At 38.7% G+C, this 24,694-nt stretch overlaps 2 protein-coding genes across 4 annotated transcripts; both read left to right on the top strand.

Annotated features, from left to right (window-relative positions):
- The first annotated feature begins 35 nt into the window (after positions 1–35).
- On the top strand, positions 36–17,867 carry synpo2b (synaptopodin 2b). Of its 3 annotated transcripts, XM_046046834.1 has the most exons (5): positions 36–166; positions 9,091–9,815; positions 10,750–12,815; positions 16,160–16,711; positions 16,888–17,867. In XM_046046834.1, exons 2-4 carry the CDS (start codon positions 9,134–9,136, stop codon positions 16,694–16,696), a joined length of 3,285 nt encoding a protein of 1,094 aa, XP_045902790.1. In that variant the 5' UTR covers positions 36–166; positions 9,091–9,133; the 3' UTR covers positions 16,697–16,711; positions 16,888–17,867. The 3 variants fall into 3 exon arrangements, with proteins under 3 accessions (XP_045902790.1, XP_045902791.1, XP_045902789.1); XM_046046835.1 differs by having other exon boundaries at positions 10,750–12,092; positions 16,160–17,867; XM_046046833.1 differs by having other exon boundaries at positions 16,160–17,867.
- A 65-nt stretch (positions 17,868–17,932) lies between these two features.
- Positions 17,933–23,136, top strand: myoz2b (myozenin 2b). The gene is made up of 7 exons (XM_046046836.1): positions 17,933–18,448; positions 18,545–18,688; positions 19,688–19,804; positions 20,743–20,909; positions 21,374–21,467; positions 22,220–22,382; positions 22,464–23,136. Exons 3-7 carry the CDS (start codon positions 19,723–19,725, stop codon positions 22,687–22,689), a joined length of 732 nt encoding a protein of 243 aa, XP_045902792.1. The 5' UTR covers positions 17,933–18,448; positions 18,545–18,688; positions 19,688–19,722; the 3' UTR covers positions 22,690–23,136.
- The last annotated feature ends 1,558 nt before the right edge of the window (positions 23,137–24,694 follow it).

The raw sequence follows: 24,694 nt of genomic DNA, 5'->3' as shown, positions 1-24,694 counted from the left end.
CAATGAGCAAGTTGGTAGGTAACCTGAACCCATAACAAGTGCTCAAATTCTCTTTTTCCATTATCATGCACTGAAATCATCAGGATGTCTACAATACTGGGTCGACTGGCGAGGAGTTTGTTGGACAAACTTTTTGTCTTTTACAGTTGCTTCTGCGATGAATACTGTAAGTAGTGGATGATGTTTGGCAAGCAATTACTTGCTTCCTTAATCCTCCTTCAACTTTTTAATAGTGGCTTTCCTGTACCATTTTATATCAGTGAAAGTAAGCCAAATCTTTGTTTCATTCACCCTGTTGTGAATTTAATTTGGTCGGATTTTCTCAAAGTCTGCCTGCTATTGTCTTTTATGGACACCTGCATGTATAATGATAAAGGAATGGGCTAAATTTAGTATCATATCAGTAAGTCTTTGGGTGTTTTATTCTTTATATTGAGACTCTATGGTTCTCCTATACAATAAACTATTAAATCACAGCCACATTTCTCTAATGGCTGCTGCACAATATAATTATAGTGTAACTATAATTTAGTAAAGAAAATATCTGTTTTTGTATACTTGATTGCAACATCTATCTGGGCTACTGGTCTCCCCCTGAACATTTGGTGATTTTTGTTTGTATTTCCGGAGGCTGTTTAAAAGATGTGCATATTTCTCATTAGTGGTTGAAGTAAGACAGTCTAATTACATAATAACATGGAAACATCTAATCCGCTGGAGCTCAGTCCTCGCGTGGGTCATCCCCGAGACCAAGAGTTCACCCATTTGTCAAGGATGCTGACTCCCTGTTTCCATGGCAATGGGTCAACATACTGAAGTTACTGCCATACTAGGAAACAGAAACTCCTGCAAGGCTTGATGATGGTTGAGGGTTAAAACGAAGTGGAACCAAGCGTGAAGAAAAGCGTGGGCATAGGACAAAGTGTCCAAGAGTCTGCACATTTTAGTAACCCTGCAGCTGCATTTATCATAGGACCTTTGTATTGTAGTATAGTAAAAATGGAACAAGATTCACGTAATCTAATGCAATTTATCTAAGGCAACAACCTTCCAACCATCAATTCAGTAATGTTGATCCACATTATGCCAGGCTTCATGCTGCAAATTAAATATGAAATGTGTGCATGAAACTTGTATGTGCAATGATGGATGGTATTGCCATTCATTGAAGTTTTTGTGTTATTGGTGAATACTTTTTTTTGTTAACACTGATTAAAACACGATATAATGCGTCCATAAGACATTATAACAATTTCTATAATCACTTATAAACATGCATTAGGCGCTATAGCAAAGTTCATAACGTATTATGACCTTTTGATTTAATGTTTTATAACTAATAGTAATACCAGTTTATATCAATGTGCGCCAAGAATCCCCGACCATGTTCCATAGTACGTTATAACCACCGACTCTGCCTCGTTATAAATACACTTTAGTCACAATTTAGAAGTAGTGATATAAAATGGAATAATAGCTTATAGTAATGTTTAATGTTATATAGCATGTCTTTGTTTGTTTTAAGTAAAGTTTTAAAATGTCCATCCCTGTATAATATTTTACAGGTGGACACATAATTGTTTGCTTTAAGTAAAGTGACACACATTTTGCACAGGAAAACAACTTTTATTTACGTTTCTTCACTTTATGAACAATCTGTATGAATTTTGAACATTTTGCAGTTTAGCACAAAAACACATCATAATTACATCAAGGACACTCATTGTCAGGGTGGTGAAAGATCGCTCAAGAGAAGACCTGTTGCCAACCATATAACATCATGTAAGAAGAGGCTCAGATGTTGTCAGAGATGAATGGCGAGCCTATGGACAGGCCCTAACAGATGCAGTGGACATTGGAGACAACCGCTTCACAAAATGTATTAAAGGACATTTTAAAGTAATTGAATGGGAATACTGTTTGGGCAGTAGGGGTGGGAATCTCTTGGCACCTCACGATTCAATTTGATTACAATTCAGAGGGCGGTGATCCATCTTGATGCATCTTTTTTTCCCTGTGATTTCTGGATGATTACTAAGAATTTAATTTGCACATTAAAATCCCAAAGAAACTTCTCAATTGCTTAAAAGGACTAGTTTAAATCCCTGATTTACTTTATTAGCCTCCTGCTCACCAGCGTCCTTCCTTTAACAACCAGTTGTCAGACTCCTCTGGAAACTTAAATATAATTTAACATAGCTAACCTTATCAGGATGGAAGTTACAGTATGTGAACAGGACACTAGTTTAGCTTGAACCTGGTGTTCTCATTCCTCGACAAGTTAGGTAGTAATGACACGCAACTAATTAACATTACTCTGTGACTAATTTAGCTAATGTTACATTGCAGCCAAAGACGTGCTTTACAGGGGACGTTAGCTAACGTTAGCGCTAACCGCCTTCACTTTTTCAGCAGTTGTGGAAACAACAGACTTAAGACAGACTGTGAACTACACTGCACATGTTCTGCCAGACGGACAACTTACTAAGTAACTACCTCCGCTAACTTTCACCGTCACGTTCTGCCGCTCACTATCTGTCATTCAGAATCAATTCAGAATCTTCCACGTCTGCATCGAAATGCATCTAAGAACGATCTACAGTTTACTGACTGTTAACGTAATGTTCACGGAACGCAAATAGCGGAACTTTCGGGACTGCGGAAGTGCAGCGCCCGGACAGTCGGAGGTGTGCACATAACACAGACCCATGGATGGGGTGTTTCTCAAAACCAAGACTGCAAAGAATAGACTTGTGTTCTTGGGGAGAACGTTCTTGCTAGTCGTTCTTGCAAGAATGAAATTGCAATGTCACCAGCACACAAAACGCTGCTGACGGTTTGAGACGATGCGTTCTTGCTGGTATTGCGCAATACCCCCAGCACAGAGGCCGCCTGCATTGCTCTAATTATTATCTAATTATTAACAGCCAGGCTTTATCCCCCAAAACTAAAAGCTCAGAATCGGGTTTATTGTAGTTTTTAACTTACCAAGATATATTTGCACATAAAAATAATAAAAATGTCTAATATAATAATAATAATAATAAAGAAAAGACAGTTCCTTTTCATACTATTTCTCATATTTTTTCCCGAAGTTTTACAACACCAGACTTTTTTGTACATCACTATTTTTCTGTAACGTTACATCATCAAGATGTCTCTTGATTTAAGTTAAAATCTTACAAATTACTCAGAATGTAATGACAGAATAACAGCAGTACGAAACTATCATACAGCTGTGGGTCTTTACTCTGCCGTTGTTTCTGGACTCTGCTGTGGTGGCTGCACTGGTCTGCCTGTCTGAGGGCTCTGTGAGCTGATCTGACCGGCCGGCTCGTTGGCTTCCCCCCGCAGACGGTTGCGGAGCGTCACAACTCCGAAAATGTTTGAGCACATTTTAGATTCACCATAATTTTTGGTAAAACTACCAATATTCAACATCTATACAGTTGATTTCCCGCCTCAAATCTTCTCAGAAGTGGATTTAGTGATGAAATAACGTACGAAAATAGTAATTAATGTTCTGTTGTTGGCCTCTCTCTCAGCTTCTTTCAGCCCCTCCCTTGAATACCGAAATGAATGCTGGGATATCTCTGCCGTCAAGTTCACACAAGTTACCAACCGACGCATCCTCGGTAAAATGGGCGTGTCAAGAACACTTCAAGAACACTTCAGGGAACACTTCATTTTGCCAAAATGCAAACTTGTGTATTGGGACAGTACTTGGGCCACAAAAGATGACGTTTCACAAGAACACAAGTACAGACAAGAACACAAATTGAGAAAGGCCCATGATCTCTGTTACTGGTCTGAGACCAGTGTTGCCCCCTGTATTCGAGGCATTTCACCGCTGCTGAATGAATGACCACGCTACTACAATTTCACACGCTCATCAATATGACCGCAACACTATTGATTTTCACCGGCACTCTGTGCAGAAACTCTCATCGCTGTTTTGACTCCCTGTGTGTCCTGTGTGTGCAAAGCGAGTGTGTGTGCCAGCAAAAGAGAGAGAGCGTCAGAACGGGGAGAACGTGACGGTGAAAGTTAGCCGAAGAAAATATTTAAGTTACTTAATAAGTTGTCTGTCTGGCAGAACATGTGCAGTGTAGTTCACAGTCTGTCCGTTAAGTCTGTTTTTTCCGCAACTGATGAAAAAGTGAAGGCGGTTAGCGGTAGCTAACATGTCCCCTGTAAAGCATGTTTTTGGCTGCAACGTAACATTAGCTAAATTAGTAATAGAGTAATGTTAATTAGTTGCGTGTCATTACTATCTAACTTGTCGAGGAATGAGAACACCAGGTTCAGGCTATATATTTCAGTTACCAGAGGAGTCTGACTACTTTCAAAATTTTAGACCCATTTCAAAACTACCTTTTATAGCAAACATTTTAGAAAGAATTGTGTCCAAACAGCTGCTCTCTGTACTGGAAAATAACAAAATATTTGAAAAGTTTCAATCTGGTTTCAGGAAGTACCACAGCACTGAGATTGCCCTGCTTAAAGTCACCAATGACCTTTTAATGTCTGCTGATGAAGGTATGTGCTCAGTCCTGGTACTCCTGGACCTTAGCGCTGCTTTTGACACCATTGATCACAACATCATGTTAGACAGACTGAGGCACTGGTACTGCCCTAGAATGGTTTTCATCCTACCTGTCAAATAGGAAGTTCTGTGTGTCTGTGAACCACCATGTCTCTTCATTCTGTCCAGTTAAATATGGTGTGCCTCAGGGGTCGGTCTTAGGACCCATTTTATTTTCTTTGTATCTGCTTCCCCTTGGACACATTATTCAGAGACATGGTGTTTCTTTTCTTACCGACTGCCTCTGTGAAGTCAAAACTTGGATGTCAAATAATTTCCTCCAGCTCAACTCAGACAAAACTGAGATCCTAGTAATTGGGTCCCAGCAGATGGCAAAACAAATACTGCCATCTGCTAGTTCCCTAGTGAATCATGTTAAGCCTGTTGCAAAGAATCTTGGTGTCTGGTTTGATACTAGCAGCACACCACAAAGCTTGTGCAATCATGTTTTTACCAGCTTAGAAATATATCTAAAATACGATCTATGTTAACTTGTAAGGACACTGAAACCATTTTACACGCCTTCATCTGATCACGCCTGGATTATTGCAACAGCCTTTTCACTTTTTTAACCCGAAAATCTATTGATCGACTCCAGACTGTCTAGAACTCAGCTGCCAGGCTTTTAACCAGAACTAAGAAATATGACCACATTACTCCTGTTTTAGCTTCATTACACTGGCTCCCAGTATGTTTTAGAATTGACTTTAAAATTTTATTGATCACTTTTAAAGCTCTTCATGGCCTCTCACCTTGTTATATTTCTGACCTTTTAGTCCCATACATACCAGCACGTACCTTGAGATCCTCGGGCAGAGGTCTGCTGTCTGTTCCAGAGTCTCGACTGAAAACTTAAGGGGAAAGAGCGTTTGCTGTCAGGGCCCCGAGGCTCTGGAACAGCCTGCCCGAGGTAATCAGGTCGGCTGAGTCAGTGAACTCTTTTAAATCCCTTCTTAAAACATACTTTTATAGGAGAGCCTTTCCCGATTTATTTATAATTTAATTTAATTTATTTATTTTTTAATATATTTTATATTTATTTTAAACGTGTATTCTAGGCATGTAATTGTTTTTATGTGTTTTATTGTTTTTACACTTGTGAGAGCACTTTGTAACTGTTTTTTGAAAAGTGCTCTATAAATAAAGATTATTATTATTATTATTATTATTATTATTATTATTATTATTATTATTATTATTACTGGTTGTTAAAGGAAGGAAGCTGGTGAGCAGGAGGAGCTGAGGCTAGTAAAGTAAATCAGGGATGTGAACTAGTCCTTTTAAGCAATTGAGGAGACGTTTCTTTTGTATTTTAATGTGCAAATTAAATGCTTAGTAATTAACCAGAAATCACATAGAAAAAAAAGATGCATCAAGATGGATCACCGCCCTCTGAATTGTAATCAAACAGAATCGTGAGGTGCCAAGAGATTCCCACCCCTACTGCCCAAACAGTATTCCCATTCAGTTACTTTAAAATGTCCTTTAATACATTTTGTGAAGCCGTTGTCTCCAATTGTTAGGGCCTGTCCATAGGCTTGCCATTCATCTGTGACAACATCTGAGCCTCTTCTTAAATGTATGCATAAGTCATTATAGCGATGACCTTCATAGAAAGTGTTACCTTCATTTTTTTACTTGCAACTAAAAATTATTTTCATTATGCATTAATTGGCTGATTATTTTCTCAATTAATGAATTGAACGATTGTTTGGTTTTTAAAAAACATGAGAATAGTGAGAAATTCTTTCACAATTACCCAGAGCCCAACTGCACAACGCTTGTTTTCTCCAACCAACAGTACATAATTCCAAATTATTAAAAATAAATAATATGGATGTTATGTAGTTATGACAATTCTTAACTTATAAAGTAACTGAAGCTGTAAAGTTGTAAATAATTGTAGTGGAGTAAAAAATACAATGTGAATTAGTCATAAACTCAATCTGTTTGGCATTACAGTTTAAATGTTTTCATTTGCAAATTGGCCTCATGAAAACAATAGCGTTCCTCTGTCCACTTATGCTGCAAATTTATATTTTTCATTCCTACATAAGACAGAGCTAGTGTGATCAATCAGTGAAGCTTTCATATGATTAAAAATCATAACGATCAAACTTTTGTACAAATTATGAGAGCCATGCAAGCTATTCAAATGACGTGTTAACTTTCAACATAGGTATGTTTTCCATCAGAGAACTTAGTATTCCTCTGAGTGTGTAAACCCACAAAAATGGGTAAACAGTACCTATTTGAACTGGACCAAATTTGTAAAAGACAGATGTACCCAGGTGTGAAATAACGTAAATTAATGGTTCCACAAGTAGTTGTGGACTAAGGATCCAACATGCTGTTCAGATTGTTGTGACATTTACTTGGATATTCATTGATCCACAATAGGTAATGTTTTTGATGATCCCCTAACCTTTATTCTAGTGCTACCATGAAAAATCAACTCATAATCTTAGAGTAGATTGACTGATATGATATTTTCTGTCCACATACAGGCTCCCATCGGGAGAAAAATAATAAAAAATAATTTCTGGCACCACCCTCAGAACAAACCTTCAACCTTCTAACCCTGCTATTTTTAAGGATCTAATAATAGCAAAGTCATGTTTGTTCTGTCCAGGACTTGGTGTTTTGTGACTTTTAAACAAGTAAAGGCTGCTTACATGGCTTCAGACTTTGAGTGCTATAGATTCAATTCTATTCTTTTCTGGTATGAATTTCGGCACATTTTCTCTGAGTGCCTTTAATTAAATGATATTCTAAGTAAATACACTGATGGTGTGCATAGCATGTTTGTTCTGTATTTCAACCACCAAATCAGCTCATTGAATCATTTGGTTGGGTGTGTGTTTTTACAAGGATGAAGAGTGTCTGAAGGTGGAGTGAACTGTAGAAGGAATCTATTGAAGGAAGGAAGTTAAGTGCTTCACAACAACATGCAGCAAACAGGGTTAATCTAAAATATATATATATATATACACTTTGACCCTCAGCAGCTTTTAAGCTGTGATCAAGCAGAGATGAGATGAACTGATGCACTTGTGAATTATAGCCTCTGACCTTTATGCCTTACACTTATAATCTGTTCATTTTTACAGCATGAAATTGAAGAGTATTATGTACTATGAAGTACTAAGATAAATTACAGCTCAAAACAATATCTGATGAACAATCATTGCTGAATTTATTTAAGTGCACTCATGTTGGTCTACAGAGACACCACCTCCTGGTGAATGTCAGAAAATGTTGTGTTTGAGAGTAACAGACTTGTGTCTTACTCTGTGTTCAGTTAGATCTGCATGATTTGGATTCCCTGCTGTTTTCCAAACAGTAGAAGAACCCTGTTCTGAACCTGGTCTTGTATTCCCTGGCTTTTAACCCAGCATGAGAGCTGTGTGGTCTTCTGTTGTTTTTATATGTTCTATGTGTTTTGTGTTTTATTTCTTGTGCAGCACTTTGTAAAACTTTGTTTTTTGTGCTATATAAATACAATGGATTGGATTGGATTGGTCTATAGATTAACACTGTGTAGGCACTAACATCAACAATTTCAATAGGATGTCGATATTGAATGCTATAGTTTCATGTTAGGTTATGAAAGCACCATTTTTTGTTCATACACTAACCTGAAAAGGTGTAAGCAGCAAAACTGCTTAATATAAGTTCAGTTATGTGCCAAAATAAGTGATTATATAAACACTTATATAATTATATAACACTTTGCATTGGATAATTTAATATGGAGAATAATTTTATATCAGTGACTTTGATACAATTATTGATTACCAAAATCATTCCAGAGAATAATTTGATGACCTTTTTGATAGATAAGCTGTAACTATAATTTAACTACAGTAACAAAACAAACAACTGGCGTTGAGTGAGGTAGAAGGTGGCCTAGTATTTGTACTATGTATAAAACAAATAGTCTCTCAGATTTAGTTCTTAAATGGAAATGCTGACAGCCTTTGCAGTGCTGATATTTGTTGCAATGATAAACGAGAACAGTGGAGGGAAAGAAACCTCACTATGTAAACAGGAGGAAAACAGCCACCCAATTGTTTTGCTTATGCTCTTGGATGTGAATGCTGTTACCCCCTTGATATTACATACCATTCCATTTAGAGCAATGGCGGCCCTGATGCAACTGCCAAAGCAAACCTGCACTTCCTATTGGGGATAGGAATGACTTAGAGAATTACATGGTAATATTGCAAAGTGGACTAATGCTGAAATCTCTGGATCTGAACAATAAACAATTAAGTGATAATTGTTAGAATTTAAATATTTCTATCATTGTCGTGTTGTTTACTTTGGCAAATCATTAAACCTAGTGTTTACACCCATGTTAGCCTAAATAAAGATTGTTTTCAGATTTATTTAATATAAATAACATGTAATATGGAACACTAAAATGTTGTTTCATTTTATAATCCACCCTTAAAGGGAAATGGCTCTTAGACCTTAAGCTCTTTGTCTTTGTCTTAATGAAGGTATTATTGGTGGAACCCAGGACATTGTGAAACAGCAATAGGGATGGAGCCAGAAGCTGAAGACCTAGACACAAATGATAACTTGGTCCCTTGGTCTGGTTCAGATGGTTCCCAGGAACTTTGTGCCTCTGAGTCTTACTATGAAGATGATGCCAGTGATGCAGAGTACCCTTTAGACCCCCAACCTGCTCATATCCAGAAGTCTGACCTTGAGTCCCCAGAATGCCTCCAATCACAAGACTGGGAATCTGCAGGTGAGCAACAGTCCCTGCCTGAACTTAGTGGAAGTGAAGAGGATGTTTCATACCAAGAAGAGGATGACATCTACTATAGTGAATCAAGAGAGTCCATTCCAGAGTCTCCTCACATCCAGACCTCACCAACATCACTGTCTCCACACCCAGAGCATGCTGACTCTGAGCCTCACGCTGGCCAGATATCCCGGCCGCATTCCAGGTCCTCTTCCTCCTCTCTTGGCTGTGCTGCTGATATGACCCTGGCCTTGACCCTGACCACAGAACAGCCCCTGGGAGCCAATAATAGGCAGGACTCAGGGACTGGGAACAGGAGGATTGAATCCTCAGAGGAAGGAGGGAGTAGTGAAGCACCTCCTGCTTCTCTCTTCTTTGGAATTTCAAGCGAGGCTGCTGAGCAGGCAGAGAAGTGGAACTCAGAGTCTGACACAGATCTGTGCAGACCAGACAGCCACGAAGCAAGGTACACACGTAAGTATCTATCTTCTACCCTCACTTGTTATATTTCGGAGGACATATAAAGTGAGTGCAAACTGTACAGCATGCAGGAAATGTCTTTTTTCTAAATTTAAATTATGTATAATTTTTTAATAGATTAGATGCAATTTTGTATTTGCTTCAAATGCAGTCCGAGGCACGAATTAACTTTTGATAATAACCTTATATTAAACGTTCTGCCTGTAATTATTATAGGTGTTGTATGAAGCAAGAGACATAATTTAATCGAAATAAATAAATAAATAGCTTGTGCAAAGCACTATGGGTGCTGGTTATTTTCATGCTGTAATGTGAAGTCTATTTGAGGTGGACTTACAGGGAGAATTCCCATGGCTTTAACAGTCAGAGCAGGATAAGAATAAAATATGACCATATGATGAGGCAGGCAGAAACACATTTGACAGACACCAGCATGTGTCACCCTGGCCTGTCACCTGATCCCTTTTCCAATCGTAAGACTTGACTGCAATGGAAAGTGAACTCTTCACTTGCCTCACGGTCCCCCCAAAGTTAGATGTAAGTAAATATGATGCTTTTATTAGTGTGCTTGCGTCAGCAGGGGCAACTTCAAATTTTTTCTTACTCGTTATTATTGTGCTTGCTTTAAATAGTTATTGTAATTGTTGGTTTCATCTGCAAACTGATAAAATAACTGATCAAATAATACCAAAGGTATCAGATAAAACCCCCAAATGTTTAGAAAATGTCTCATAGTAAGCCGACTTTACTGAGTATTGATCAGTTAAATGCCATAGCTTCTTAAATTTCCACTGACTGACAAAATATCAAAATAAAATGTTTGCTTACTGTTTAATTACAGATTTGTATTTTTTCATCTTCCTCACCTCCCTCCCTCCCTTCTCTCTGTCACTGTCCCTCTCTCTATCTGTTCTCTTCTTCGTCTCAGGACTTGTTCGCAACGAGAGCCAATCAGAAAAACAGGTCAAGGAGACCAAGTCTAAATGTAAGAGAATTGCTCGGCTTCTAACCGATGCACCCAACCCTCAAAATAAGGGAGCCTTGCTGTTTAAAAAACGACGCCAGAGGGTCGAGAAGTATACACTTGTAAGTTACGGGACTGGTGAGAATAAGTTTGACAGCGAAGACCAAATAGAAGAGGAAACTGAAGAAGTCCGATCCTCTGGGTACAACTTTGTTGCAACAAGTGAATCTGAGTTTGAGGAGGAGTACTCTGTTTATCACCAGCAGCAGAATTTAAATCTGAATTGGGGAAGTGTTCGAGAAATGGAAGCATTACCAGAAACAAAAGGGAAGGGTGTTATGATGTTTGCCCAACGCCGCAAACGGATGGATGAAATTGTGTCAGAGCATGAAGAAATGAGGAGTAAAGGATTACCTGTGGAGGCATTAACAGAACCTGAGTGTACAGAAAAACAGAATGTTTATGACACTGAGGACATGTACATACATACTGATCAGGCCAACTACATGGATGCAAATCTCAAGCAGCATGTAGAATACCAAGAAAATATTCAACAGATGAACAATCTATCCAGTGTGCCAAAACCCTTGGTGCCAAACAGAACTGCAAAGCCTTTCCTAGGATTTCAAGTGAGCACAACTGCTCCTGTCATGCCTGGTGGCGTTGTTCCAGTGACAAAGAAGCATGAACCAAGATTCAGAGTACCTGTGCCTATTAACACTAACCCACAGGTTTGGTCCCCAACTGGAGACATCATAGCCTCAAGAGATGAGCGAATATCTGTGCCAGCAATCAAGACCGGCATCCTACCAGAGTCAAAACGGAAAACCACTAATAAACAGGCATCAGTGCTGGCACGAGGATCAGATCTTCACCCTCAAAACAAAGTGGAAAGGAGGTCTTATGTTGAGTCAGAGGAAGACTGTTTTAGTCTAGGTGCTGAAGCTTGTAACTTCATGCAACCCAGATCAATAAAACTCAAGAATCCCCCTCCAGTTGCCCCAAAACCTACCATCAACCCAACCTGCCCACCTTGGATGAGGAGGAGTCCCTCTGGTGAGCCCTGTATTCCACCAAGAAGTCCGGTATCACAACCTTCTCACAGTTCTGGAGGACCTTATACTCAGAATTACTTACAGCAGCAAGATTGGGCTCAGCCTCAACAGATGGCCAACCATTGGGCACCAGATCAAAGTCAGGCAACACTTCAAACACCTGCCAGTGCTTGGGCTCCGGTCAACTCCTCTTCTCAGCTTCATCTTCAGCCAACCACAAATAGCTGGAGTCACCAGCTGCCACGATCCCCTGTGAGTATGCATGCCTGCAGTCCTACTTACAGCCCACATCACCCACCTTCACCCTCAAGAAATAAGTCAGACAGTGCTCCGCACTCAGTTGCCTCTTGCCCACCACAAGCAGGGAAATCATTCGTCCATGCATCAAAAGCAGCACAGGCTTCTCCAAAGGGTCGAGTCTCAGACAAAGGTATCAATCGAGCTGGTGATGGTCCAACTATGGCGGGAAAAGGAGCAGAGTTGTTTGCCAAAAGACAGTCCCGTATGGAGAAGTTTGTTGTTGATGCTGAAACAGTGCAAGCTAACAAAACAAGATCCCCCTCTCCAACCTCCTCCCTCCCTAACTACTGGAGGTATTCTTCCAATGTTCGTGCCCCACCCCCTTTATCATACAATCCCATTCTTGCTCCTTTCTACCCTCCATCAGCAGCCAAGCAACTCCCCTCCACAAGCCCCAAAATCAAGCCTAAAGCCAAAGAGAAACCTAAAGCGCCCAAAAAGCACCTTAACACCTTAGATATTATGAAACATCAGCCTTATCAGTTGGACTCGTCACTGTTCAAGTATGATGCAGTCCCTGAGGCCAAAAGCCCCAGCCCCAAACCAACTCCAGCATCAAAGTTTGAGGTTATCAAAAGCCTTAAACATAGATCTGCCTCTTCTCATTCTCCTTATAATGCCCCTGAGCTTGCTGTTCAAAGCAAGGCAGAAGTCCCTACTAAGTCTCCTGTATCGGTAAGTTCCCAAAGTTCTTCTGCCGGCCAAAACACAAGATCAGCTGAGCCTCTTGCAAATAATAAGCGCTTGGATGAAAAGCACACTGTCACACCTGCAGCCCATCACATAACCAACAAGCAAGCACCAAGCGCCCGACCTGCAAGCACATCCTCCCAGCAGTCATCTATTGGTGACAGCATAGCTTCAGCTTTTTCTCCTGCATCTCTTATTGCTCGAGGCGCACGTCAAATGGCACCTCGGCCAAAGTTTTCTGCTAAGAAGCCAGTGGTGACAGGCATACACTGGAGGCCTGTTGCTATACTTCATTAGCTCTAATGCGGTATATACTCATGTTTTGGTGTAGTCAACAACTAGAATACAATTACATCTGCAACTTGGTAGCATCAAAAATGTCTTGTTCAACAAAATGTATAGACTTTTGCACTGTCCCCATGTAGACCACACCCAAAATCACTTACAGTTATAAGGTTATATTTGGCTGAGAATGTAAGGGAAGCATGAGAAAGCAGTTGAATGTATAGTAAAGCTATAGCTTAAAATTGTAAATCAGTGGAATATAAACTAGAATTATTTAATTAGCACATTATCTTCCTCAAACATGGGAGGTGCATGTGTGTTTGCAAAAGGAAATGTGAGACTAAATAATGTTGATTGATTCTCAGGAAGTGCTATTATATGTGCAATAATGTGTTCAGAGAACCTTGTTCAACTAAGGTCTCTAGTTTGAGTTTTTTTCTTTATTTAGTTGTTTTTATTTTGTAAGAAACAAGATTACATGCATGACATGCATTTTGTTCTTGTATTAGTCACCCAAAAACTACACATAGCAATAACATGTATTAATACATTTATTTATTCAATTAAAATTTAAGGGAAAATATACTGGGACAAGAGTTACTCACTTTACAAAACATATTTAATTATTTGGTGTGTATGGGGAGAAACTGTCTATGCACTTCTTTTTTTGGATGCATTAAATTTGTAATTCCTTCAGTCTCATTCCAAACTTTAAATGATATCATAATGATAGTTGTGATTATTAACCCTGATGACTTTCAATGATTGTTTCTGACACTGTAGTGTCAGCAATGGCCAGTTATTTAGAAGAGATTTGACTATTCTACTATTGATTCACATTACCAGTAGCGACTCAACGTGAAAATAGGAAGCAATTATCTTGTTTGTTTTCATGTCTCTGTCTTTCAAACATATCACTGTTTATTGCACTTCTTGTACTCAACACACTCATGCAATTAAATGTCTCTTTCCTTCTACTTGTGCACTTTTTTATGTGTGTCATGAGCTTCTATTCTCTTTGCCTGAACTACAGTATTACTATTTTTTCTGAGTCACCCATAATTCTTCCTTCATCTTTGTCACTGCCTCACGCTTTCACACAGAATGTATTCATATTTACTGCACCTTCAGCAATATCAATTTTCTAAGATTCACTACATTATTGGCTATTTTCAACAACTTATTGCTTACATTAATAAAAAGTGGTAAATTGCTGAAGGTTAACACTGTCACAGACCAGTTTGACTATGTTTCAGCGCGACTGGTGTGTTTGTTTTCACAGCATTTCCATCAGTCCACCTTTAGCTCTGTTTGGAACTATGATCTTTGCTCGCAGAAGATTTTCTGCACACATTTGTAGGACTAAGATAGTTTTTTTTTAACCCTAAAACAGAATTTAAATTTTGCTATTCTAATGATCAGTATCTACTAACACAGTAAAAACGTAACTGTAGGCCTATTTATAGAAGTATTCTTTTCTTTTACAATTACATCTAAAGACCGGACAGATTCTGCTCAAGGTTTGAATATATTTAATATCCGCTAGTACCCATTAGTTACTCACTAACCCCACCTCCATACACACACACACACACACACACACACACACACAAACACACACACACACACACACACACACACACACCTCAAGATGTCACACAGCTACACCCACAGCTAGCACAACCGTGGCTGAATGACTAATATATTAGTATGGTAACATTTTGTGTTGAAGTTTCTCTGCTTGCGTGAGAATTACCAACCATATTGAACTCAAAATCCTCAACAATCAAAAAAAAAATTAGCGGAGAAAGAAAAGTCAAACACATATTATCTCTGACTGGCTAACGTTATGCTACTCATGTTTAGACTATGTGGTTAAAAAGAAACATAACGTTACATTATGGTAAGACCTACTCAGTGGTGAACTGTCCTCCTGTTCCTGTTGAGATGGGTTTATATTTGTTTTAGCTTTAAAGCAATTTTCAAGCCTCCTGTTGTTTACACAGTCACACATCCTAGGAAGTTGTTCTGATTTAAACCAAAAGAAGCAACTAATACAAACAGGACTGCAACAGTTTCCTGTGGCGATATGGTTGATAAATGTTTGTATCATACCTTAGATGCTAAAGGTAGAAAAGAAAGTTGTCACATATAATTCCCATGTTGATAATTCAAACAGTGGTGTACAAGATTTTAGAAAGTATTGTTTGCAGTTCAGGTCAGAAACAACTTAAAAGACAACAGCAATGGTAGACATATTTAAGGCCCTATACACACATGGTAAACCCACACATGTGATTTCTCTTTTGGCTGGTTTGTGGTTTTGAGTTGTGTGGGCATGTAAAGACTGTATTCAATTTCATCTGTCAGTGTGGGACGATTGAAACCTATATCATTCATATTGGTACAGGGAGTTCTGTGACACATAATTTTTCTTCTCTGTCTTCAACCTGAGCAGAGACCTTTAATTTGGCACAGATGTAGTTCCAAGCAAAGCTTCATAATCTTTTAAATGTCTATGATGTAGTAACGTTATCAGTGTACTTATTTTAAGTTTCTCCATCCAACAGCAGGTAAGTTCTTAAAACTTTTGTTTTGACCTTCACAAGATCTTCACTCAAGATATCACCCCAGCATTTTTATGGGATTTGTAGGAAAACTCAGTCCTCTAGTTGGTCTACAAATCTGAAGTTATTTTAGACAAAGAATCATGAAAGGGTTTGAGAATCCAAGCTTTTCAAAAGATTGTGTCAGGTGTGTGCAGCCAAAATCAAAAGTCCCATTTCATATTGTATAGCACAATTGAAAAGTTGCATGCACACTGACAAAACAGGTAGAAGAGGTTCTTAAGATGCCAAATAATAAATTTGTCCCATGTGTTTGCACCCCTTTGTTCACTTAAAACTTGTCATTTAATTTCAAATAAAACACTAACAAACTATAGAACATTATTAGTTGTCTAGGCTTCCATGAAGCCAGAGGGTGGCAGCAAAGACTGCAACACTGCTGTTGCACCAGTCAACTAATTTGTGCTTTTCTTTCAGGGTTTTGGTAGAAGCCGCTCCCTGAGCCTGCCAAGGCAACTGAATTCTGTGCCTTCCCCCGGACTTCTGTCACCTGTGAGCACTCCTGGAATGCAGTCGTCATTTTTACCTGCACAAAGGCAAACATCCCTACAAGAAAAAGTCTACAAACCACTTTCTCCGTGGGAGGCGGCATCCAGAAGCCCCATTGGTTCAGTGGATCAAGCCTTTGTGTTTCAGAGCCTCCCGTCATCTATTGCTGCTAATGTCAAAGCTGCAGGGCAACGCAGATCTCTGCCAGAGCCTCCAGATGAATGGAAGCGCAGGGTGTCTCTTGATCCTGCAGCTGTCAGTAAGGGTCATTATCATGCGGCCCCAGCTTTTCAGGCACCTTCCATGAGCAGGACATTTTCACCTGAGAAACCAGCCTTCTATGGGCCTCCCTTCAGACCTGCCCAGCCCGTAAGGCCTGCCAGTAGGGCCAGCACTGGATACATGGGACAAGGCTCCAGTCCAACAAGCTACTATCCCTTCTGTGGCGCAGTCCAGAGAAGTTAATACCGCTGAGATGAGGTCAGACATATATCAGAAAATTAGAAATTTACTTCTACGTATGGTATAGAAGATCATGCAAAGTATATTGAATGTGAAAGTCCAAAAAGTAAATTTGGCCCAAAGACACGAAATATGTTCACTCAATTGTGATGAAAAATGAGGTTGTTGTTGACATTATTATGTTTGTTTTAAAGTGTTGATGGGTCTCGCACCAGAAGAGTCACTATCTTCATGGTAGGAGCAGTCACTTGGTTTGAAGGGCACAACGATTTACTGTAGCTACTGTGCTGTGTTGCTGATGAGATATCACCCTGCTAAGCACTGATGGGAGAGTTTTTTGCAAACTGATTTAGGACAGAAGTGGACAAGAAAATTGTTAAGTGTTAGCAAAGTGTTATGAGAGGTAAACTGAACGTGTAGTTAATGAAAGAAATGTTTGGTAGATTGCTTTGTTGTGCAATGTGTTTGATGGAGCGGTGTTTCTCACTGAAAATGCTGGTAATGTTGATACTGTTGGTTATAAATTTTTGGTGAGAAATCTTCTGTGTGTCTTTTCAGTCATGTAGATTTGAAACTCACTGTGGCTTTGTGATCACATTTCCAGGTTGATGTTATGCAAATTCTTTCACATCTGAATATTTCAAACAGCAATTACAGATGTCACTCAAATTGTTTTAATCTGTGTCTTTTCTCTCACTACTATTGCAGTGGCGATGGGAAGTATATTAAAAGAGAACATTTCTATTAATCTTTAGCACTTTCTAGTAACTGGCAATGACATACATATTGTCTCTATGTGCTCTAAGGAAGCTACAGTGCATTTTTAGGAAAGCAGCAAACTTACACCTTAACATTGACCTAAATCAAGAGATTACAAAATGGATATAAGCTATTTTTGCAATTATTACGTATATTTTTAAGTCAAGAGCAATACATGCATGCATAAATTCATAAGTATCCCACCTTTGATCGTGCACTGTGTGGTGTTGAAGAGTACACAGAACCACATATTCTGCCATTTAGTGTCAGGATTTCAAAATGATTGATAAAGCCATGTTTTCTTGCCTATAAAGCTAAATTTGTTGGGCTTTTACCCTGTGTTTGATAATTGAAATGTTATTTCTTGCACCTTTTAAACACAAACTGAAAAATTAAAAGACATAAAAAAATTTTATTTTTTTGGCTTTCATTCTTGAAACATTTTAGTGCAGAACATTGGTTTCGGTTCATTCTGTGCGTTAACCTTTATACCTTATGTGTTTTTATTTAAACACAATGTATATTAATGTTATCTAAAAATAACATGCCGTTAATACTAGCTAACAAACTGGCAGATTATCTAGTATCAACTGTATATTTTTTTATTTTGATTAAATGTTTAGAATATCTGAAATATGACAACAGCTTTAACTGCCATGGTAATGACCTTGATGCTGCTTTGGTCTTTGACTGACCACCGTCTCAGGGATGAGACCACACTTCCCTTTAACCCCCATAGCTGATCTGTATGTCATTATCCAAAGTCAGTAATCAGTCACACATAATAACAGAAACACAACTCAGTTTGAAGAGGGAAATAACAGCTGTACCCAGTTTTAATGACCTCCCTAACTTGAAGCCTCTGAGGTTACGTCAACCCACAGAGACATGCTGACTTAGAAGACTCAAGACAAAGAAGGGGATACATCTCTGGACGGGACGCCTTGCCTGAAAGAACATCAGTGGGCATGTGTGTGCTGTAGACCCCCCTCTCTGGTAACTATCCTTGCCCCATGGTGTTTGAGAGTGGTTTTGAGTGTTTGGCAGGTTAAATTTAGCCTATTGATGTAAGCTGCATTCCATTCACAACAGACACAGAGACACACTCACAGTTTGGCTTTAGTGTCCGGGAGTGTGAAGATCAGGGAAGATCAAACTACCTACCGTAGGTTGACCCCTGAGCCTCCGTGTCTCCCCGTCAAGGATCCAGGTTGCACACTAGGGATACCATCACAGGTATGGACAAGCCTTGTCAGAGTGTATTTTGTGAATATGTGGTATATTTAAATTATATTGAATTTATGTCAATAAATTTGGCTGCATCTAACTAACATTTAAAATCACTTTCTTATGACCTTATGGAATTGCAACATTTGTCAGATCAGTTAGTCAGATATGTTTTCCATCTTTAGAATTATATTGCTTTGCTTTCTCTTTAAATTGCATGGAAATAATTTTAAAAATTTAACAAACACAATGTCAACAGATAGGTACAGTTGAGTTATTGAACATTTAAGATGTATATTTAGAGTCTTACCACCATTGCATCATGTTCTGCATTTGACAACAAAGCAAAACTAAAAATAAGACCACTGCATATGCACCGCTGGACATTTATTGTGTATAGCTGAATGCACATATTTAGGACCCAATATTCACCCTTGACCTTTACACAGGTAATTTAACATTAAAGGGAGATGCCACTAACCTATTACCTCACATACTCAAAAATTGATCCAGTAACAAGGCCAGATTTAAGACCCACATGTGTGTTAACTATGCAATTACAATGGGGCTTTGGGATTATGCAATACATGTAATCTGTTAAATGTAACTCTCTCTATCTCTACAGAGATTATTTTATGAAAAACACTGATATGGCAGATTTATTTGATAGGACACCTTACATATCATCTTGAAATTCCAATAGGTGCTGAAAACAATTGTGAGAAAGACTTTATAGACTGAAAAAACAATGTATGTTGTACTAGTATATTATGTAACAGAAAAGAACAGGGCAATTAGTCTGTCATTATAACAATGTTCTCTCTCTCATTCTGTCCTTCTGTCTGTTTCATATTGACAATAATACAACAGATTCAGCGTTCTTTGACACTTATGTGGGCACAAATGGGCAAGCACTGATGTTCTATGGGGTCAAAGTATTAGAAATAAAACTCCTCCTTTATGACTTGGGCAGAACAACTACATCCTGTGTCCTGTATGTGTTTCCAGTACTTCTGCGTTCTGCCAACCTTGCCAAAGCCACAATGTCACAATTCTGTACAATGCCAGCTGGAGAGAGGAAGAAGCGTGCAGCAGCTTTTTGCCGAGAGGTCCATGGTACCAATGGTATGATGTTAGAGTTGAGGCTCAGCGGACAAACACACTGTTGCAAGAGAATAACTATTCTGATCTGGGTTCAAAATGTCAGGGCTACAATCCAGCACTTGCCATAAATAAGCTAATGGGATGATTTAATACCTATGGTGGCTAATCCTTTGCCGTTGTCCTTTTCGAACATCTATTTCTGGAGAGGGGAGGGAAGTTGTAAGGGCCAACTGTGTAGCTGTTTGGATAACGTGAAGGTCTGTGACAGCTGGGGTACATTCTGTCTGCAGTGGTGGATGAGGAAGCATCATGCACATCCAAAACTAATTCTCAAGTACAATGATAACTCATTTTCCATGACAGGGCTTATAAAATGGAAAAATGTAATTTTGTGACACCTTTGATGTCGTTTGTGGAACCTCCCTTAAACCTATTCACTTGACAAAATTATATCAGGGGACATTTCTGTGCGTATATTTATATTCGGTATCCAGAACTTTCCAGTTCTGTAACCAGGGCTGGATTAATCCACTGCGGGGGTGGGGGACGCTGGAAAAAACAAACTGTCTGCCACTTTGCCCAAGTTAATTTGTGATTATTTGATTATATGCAATTTATTTCACAATATGACGATGTAAACATAATATCAACTGATGCATTAAATGTATTCAAATGAGATTTTGTGACACAGATTAATTAAATTACCATGACTTTGTGACCCCCAAGGCAGGTTGGCAACTCAATAACATCAATGAAAATTTAGTATTTTGCTTGGTTATCCTTTTTAGAAAATGTGCCTCAACTGAATGATAAATGTTAGCATAAGTACTGGTTTCAGAACGTTAAAATATTATTAGCTCAGCATTAAGTAATTTGCTGAAATTAATACTAACATGTGTCTACTAAAGCCGCGTCGTAGACTCTATATCTTTATTTTGCTCCACTTTGTTGCCTGACAGGTGACGTAATGGATCTCGGAAAGAAGCTCAGCACTCCTAAAGACATTATGTTGGAGGAGTTATCGTTGCTTTCCAACAGAGGGTCCCGGCTTTTCAAAATGCGCCAGAGGAGATCTGAAAAATATACATTTGAAAGTATCCAAAATGAGGCAAACGCACAGCTAAATGTAAGTCAACTTGTATGTATCAATCAATTACTTCATATATTTGCATATAGTTGAGTTATAGTGTTTCAATGTCATCCTCTTCCACAATTTTGAATTGCACTATCTAGAGTTATGGCATTAACGCTGTGTGCATGAAATTTTGTTAAACGGTTTGCCTATTATTCATCAAGCTAATTTATCAGGAAATGTGCTCTTTAAAAAAAGTGGTACAACACATGGGTGATAACAGAGACATGTGCCTCATGCCTTTTGCATCCTCCAGCCAAATCTTCTGAGTGGCTTCTCAGGCACTTTGCTGAGGAGCTGCTCCCTTGTTTATCAGTGCCTGTTGATGTGTTTCTGTGTGTGTGTGTGCCTGAGTGCAAGACAAGACCAGCTATTGATGTGCCATCTTTACTTTTTGTCGTTCAGTTGATAACCAAAACAATACCAATACATGTACTGGACTTTATTCTGTTTTGCAGAATGATATTTTAACTGGGAACACACACACTGTGGAAATTAAAGTAGATGCACCAACCAATGGAAATACTGCTAATCCAGGAAGCACTGTTTCAGGTAATTATGCTGTTCAATTAGTGAATTGAAATCCTAATGAAGCATTAGGGTTTGCAACGTTACTCAGCATTAAAAGATCAATCATAATCATAAGTCACTGTAAATGTGCTAACATTAGCACTGTGAAGATTTGGTCATCGAAAAGCATGTCTACATCTACCATTTCTTCCACTGTTAAACTGTAAAAGCCGTTGTGCTTCACAGTCTAATAACAGCAACTGATTATGTAATGCTGTCATAATAATGACAACTGGTCTCATAACAGCTGTTCTTGTTCTTATGGCAACTAATTTGAGTAGCTTGGCATCATGTATGTAACTAAGAGTAATTATACAACCTGAGCAGCTTTAAATGCTTTATTTTATTTTATTTTATCTTATTTCAATAGACAGCAGAGCCCTGTGCTCATTCTAAAGTGCTCCAGTAGGGTGTCATCCCATGTTGACATGTTATATGATGAGTGCATACTTCAACTATGTGCTATTTTAAGGCCTCAGATCACAGTGATGGGCAACTCAGTCTGCCTGTGTAAGTGATAAGCGCAGTCTCTAGTCATAATCCTATCCACTCAAAGAAAAATTTAGCCTCCATTAAAAAAAAGTCCTAATAAAAGCATTCAGCATTAACCTGTAAATGCAAACCAAACTGTCAGATCATGCTGCTGCAATGTTGGTTCAATTCTCCACAGTATGATCTCATGCAAATAATTTTTCTTCCGGTGTGCCTCTTTGTTTTCTTTTGCTCCTTGACAGACACGACTGCAGAGAAGTTAAATGTCACAGCTATGCACAAGTCCTACCACTCCCCGTGGGAGCAGGCGATCCTCAATGATCCAGACCTTGCTGAAACTCTCAAAACTTCAATGCCAGCGCCAGACCCACGACCAGAGCTGCCTGGGTACAAATGCTTCAACCGGTGAGAACACTATGACAACATTTTGGTAAATTAGTACAGAGCACAACAAAGAGTACCGTTCAAACTTTATGTCAATTACAGGGTTGCCACTCCATTTGGTGGCTTTGACAAATCTCCCAGAGGAATCACATTCAAGCTTCCTGAGGTGGACCTGAACCCGCCCAGTTATTCAGAGCTGCAGGAGCCAGGGATGAAGAGGCCCACCTTCAATAGGACAGCCCAGGGATGGATATCTGAGGGCACCCATCTTATCCTACCCACTGTTACCCTGGAGCCAATCAAAGTCCCAGAGTCTGATGACCTGTAGATGCTCTTACTGTATGTAATCTGGCAACACGGTGTTGGCTGTAGTGTTTTGGCCCTGCCTGCGATCACAGCAAAACAGTCACTTATTAGCACAGTCACAATCCCCTACCATTATTTTCGATTTCTCCCACACAAAATGTGTCATGCATTTGTTGACTAGTGTGTTTGGTGTAAACTGTATTCAAAGAAAATGATGTAAATAGCAAAAACAATGTGCTATAAACAACCCAAGAAGAGTTTCCAGTGATACTGAAAAGCAAAACTGTAAATTTTATAAATGTTCAAATGAATATGTAATGTAAATAAAGAATGCAATTTATTTATTGATGGCACACAACTGAAACGAAAGCAAGTTCTATTTGGTTATTATTGGTAAGCAGTATTTCAATTATATCTACTGTAAAGAATTATGTTACAGAAAAATACACAAATAAACTGGTGACATTCATTGCTATTTATTTATTATCACATTTAAAGGTCTGATTTAAATAAAAAAATAATAGAGTAAGAAGTGCTGAATATACAAATAAAAAATAATTAAACTATGAATTAATTTAAAATTCAACACTAAAAACAGCTTCAAATGAATTAAAACATTAATACACCTGTAACAAGAAAATGACAGTGAGAGCCCTGTTTTCCGACCAGGTTCTGCATCCTTCATAGAGGATTAATTGTTGACTGTTGAAAAAGAAGAAATAATTTCAAACTGCAACAAAGAAACATCTTGGCGTGGATAAGACAAATGCCTTTGGTGTGGTAGAACAAGGTTCAATTCCCACTGTGACACATCCACCAATGTGTCCCTGAGCAAGACACTTAACCCCTAGTTGCTCCAGAGACCTCTGACATATATAGCAAGTGTAATTCTTTTTGGATAAAAGCTAAATTAATAAATGTAGGTCACAGCAACCTGGGAGGAAGACTGTAGAACCTGGATTAAAGAACCTGGACTTTGACCTGTGATGACATGGCACTGGCTCTTAATCAAAAACAAAGCACATTCATGGACTTGCATTTGACTTTATATACAAATATATTTCATAACTGTACAAGCAATAACCCCCACCGCCCCACATGAGCCAAACAAAATGGAAATAATCATGCCTGCCTTGCAATTACACTGAAGAGAAAATGTAAATGTTTGTCCTGGATTGTGTCTAGTCACAGAGGGACTAAAAACCTACAACCTTACAGTATCACAATCTGCAGTAGTAATACTGTGTGAGTGCAAAATACACTGACTGTCTGTAACCGATATTTTGTATTTTTTTGTATTTTACTTCTAATAGTGCATTCCCTTCTTATACACACTCATACATACTGTATATTGCATGTTTAATAACTAACGTGATGCACATTGTGTTTATGCTTTGGGATGTAACTGCTCTGGATGAGGGAACAATTTACAAACTCTTGCCTTTCAGACAGCTGGAGAACAGAGAGGGGAAGATAAAGGCTTTGAGTTAGGGAGGTCTGGCATGATTGAACTCAATGCCAGTGGGAACTCATAAGAAAACTTAATACATGACAATCATTTCTCCAAAACCTCAGTAATCCAAAGAGTATGCATGCTGTTCACACAGAATGATGTTTCAATTTCATGGCGGAGTATCTGTATAAAGGAAAGGATCTGACACTGACTTCAACATGTAAATCCTGTTTTATACAGAGTGTGTACAGTAAGACGGGGCTAGTCTTTCTGTGACAAGCCTAAAAATGTGACAATAATAGAACTAACTGAACTAAAACTTCTGTATAAACTCTAACTGCCCTTATAGCCACTGATGTTGGCGGTAACGCCTGGATATTTATAGTTGCTGGGAGTCTATCAAAGTCCCTTTCTCAGAAAGACACTGGGGGAAAAAAAGAAAGAACAAAACAGATACAAAAAAATGACTAAAAATAACCTAAAGAGCGGTTGAGTTTGACAGCTCATCTGAACAGAGCTCAACTACGCAACATTCAGAAGGAGAAATGTGAAGCCTTGTTTTTCAGGCTTTTTT

The sequence above is a fragment of the Micropterus dolomieu genome, linkage group LG04 (assembly GCF_021292245.1).
Source record: "Micropterus dolomieu isolate WLL.071019.BEF.003 ecotype Adirondacks linkage group LG04, ASM2129224v1, whole genome shotgun sequence".
Classification (NCBI taxonomy): domain Eukaryota; kingdom Metazoa; phylum Chordata; class Actinopteri; order Centrarchiformes; family Centrarchidae; genus Micropterus; species Micropterus dolomieu.
This window is presented reverse-complemented; position numbering and strand designations above follow the sequence as displayed.

Bases quoted from the DNA above. Each gene is read 5' to 3' on its own strand.
- synpo2b (XM_046046834.1), top strand. From the start codon at position 9,134: ATGGAGCCAGAAGCTGAAGACCTAGACACAAATGATAACTTGGTCCCT. The intron at 9,816-10,749 runs GTAAGTATCTAT...TCTTCGTCTCAG, and splicing joins CCACGAAGCAAGGTACACAC to GACTTGTTCGCAACGAGAGC. The intron at 12,816-16,159 runs GTAAGTTCCCAA...CTTTTCTTTCAG, and splicing joins CTACTAAGTCTCCTGTATCG to GGTTTTGGTAGAAGCCGCTC.
- myoz2b (XM_046046836.1), top strand. From the start codon at position 19,723: ATGTCACAATTCTGTACAATGCCAGCTGGAGAGAGGAAGAAGCGTGCA. The intron at 21,468-22,219 runs GTAATTATGCTG...GCTCCTTGACAG, and splicing joins TCCAGGAAGCACTGTTTCAG to ACACGACTGCAGAGAAGTTA. The intron at 22,383-22,463 runs GTGAGAACACTA...TGTCAATTACAG, and splicing joins GGGTACAAATGCTTCAACCG to GGTTGCCACTCCATTTGGTG.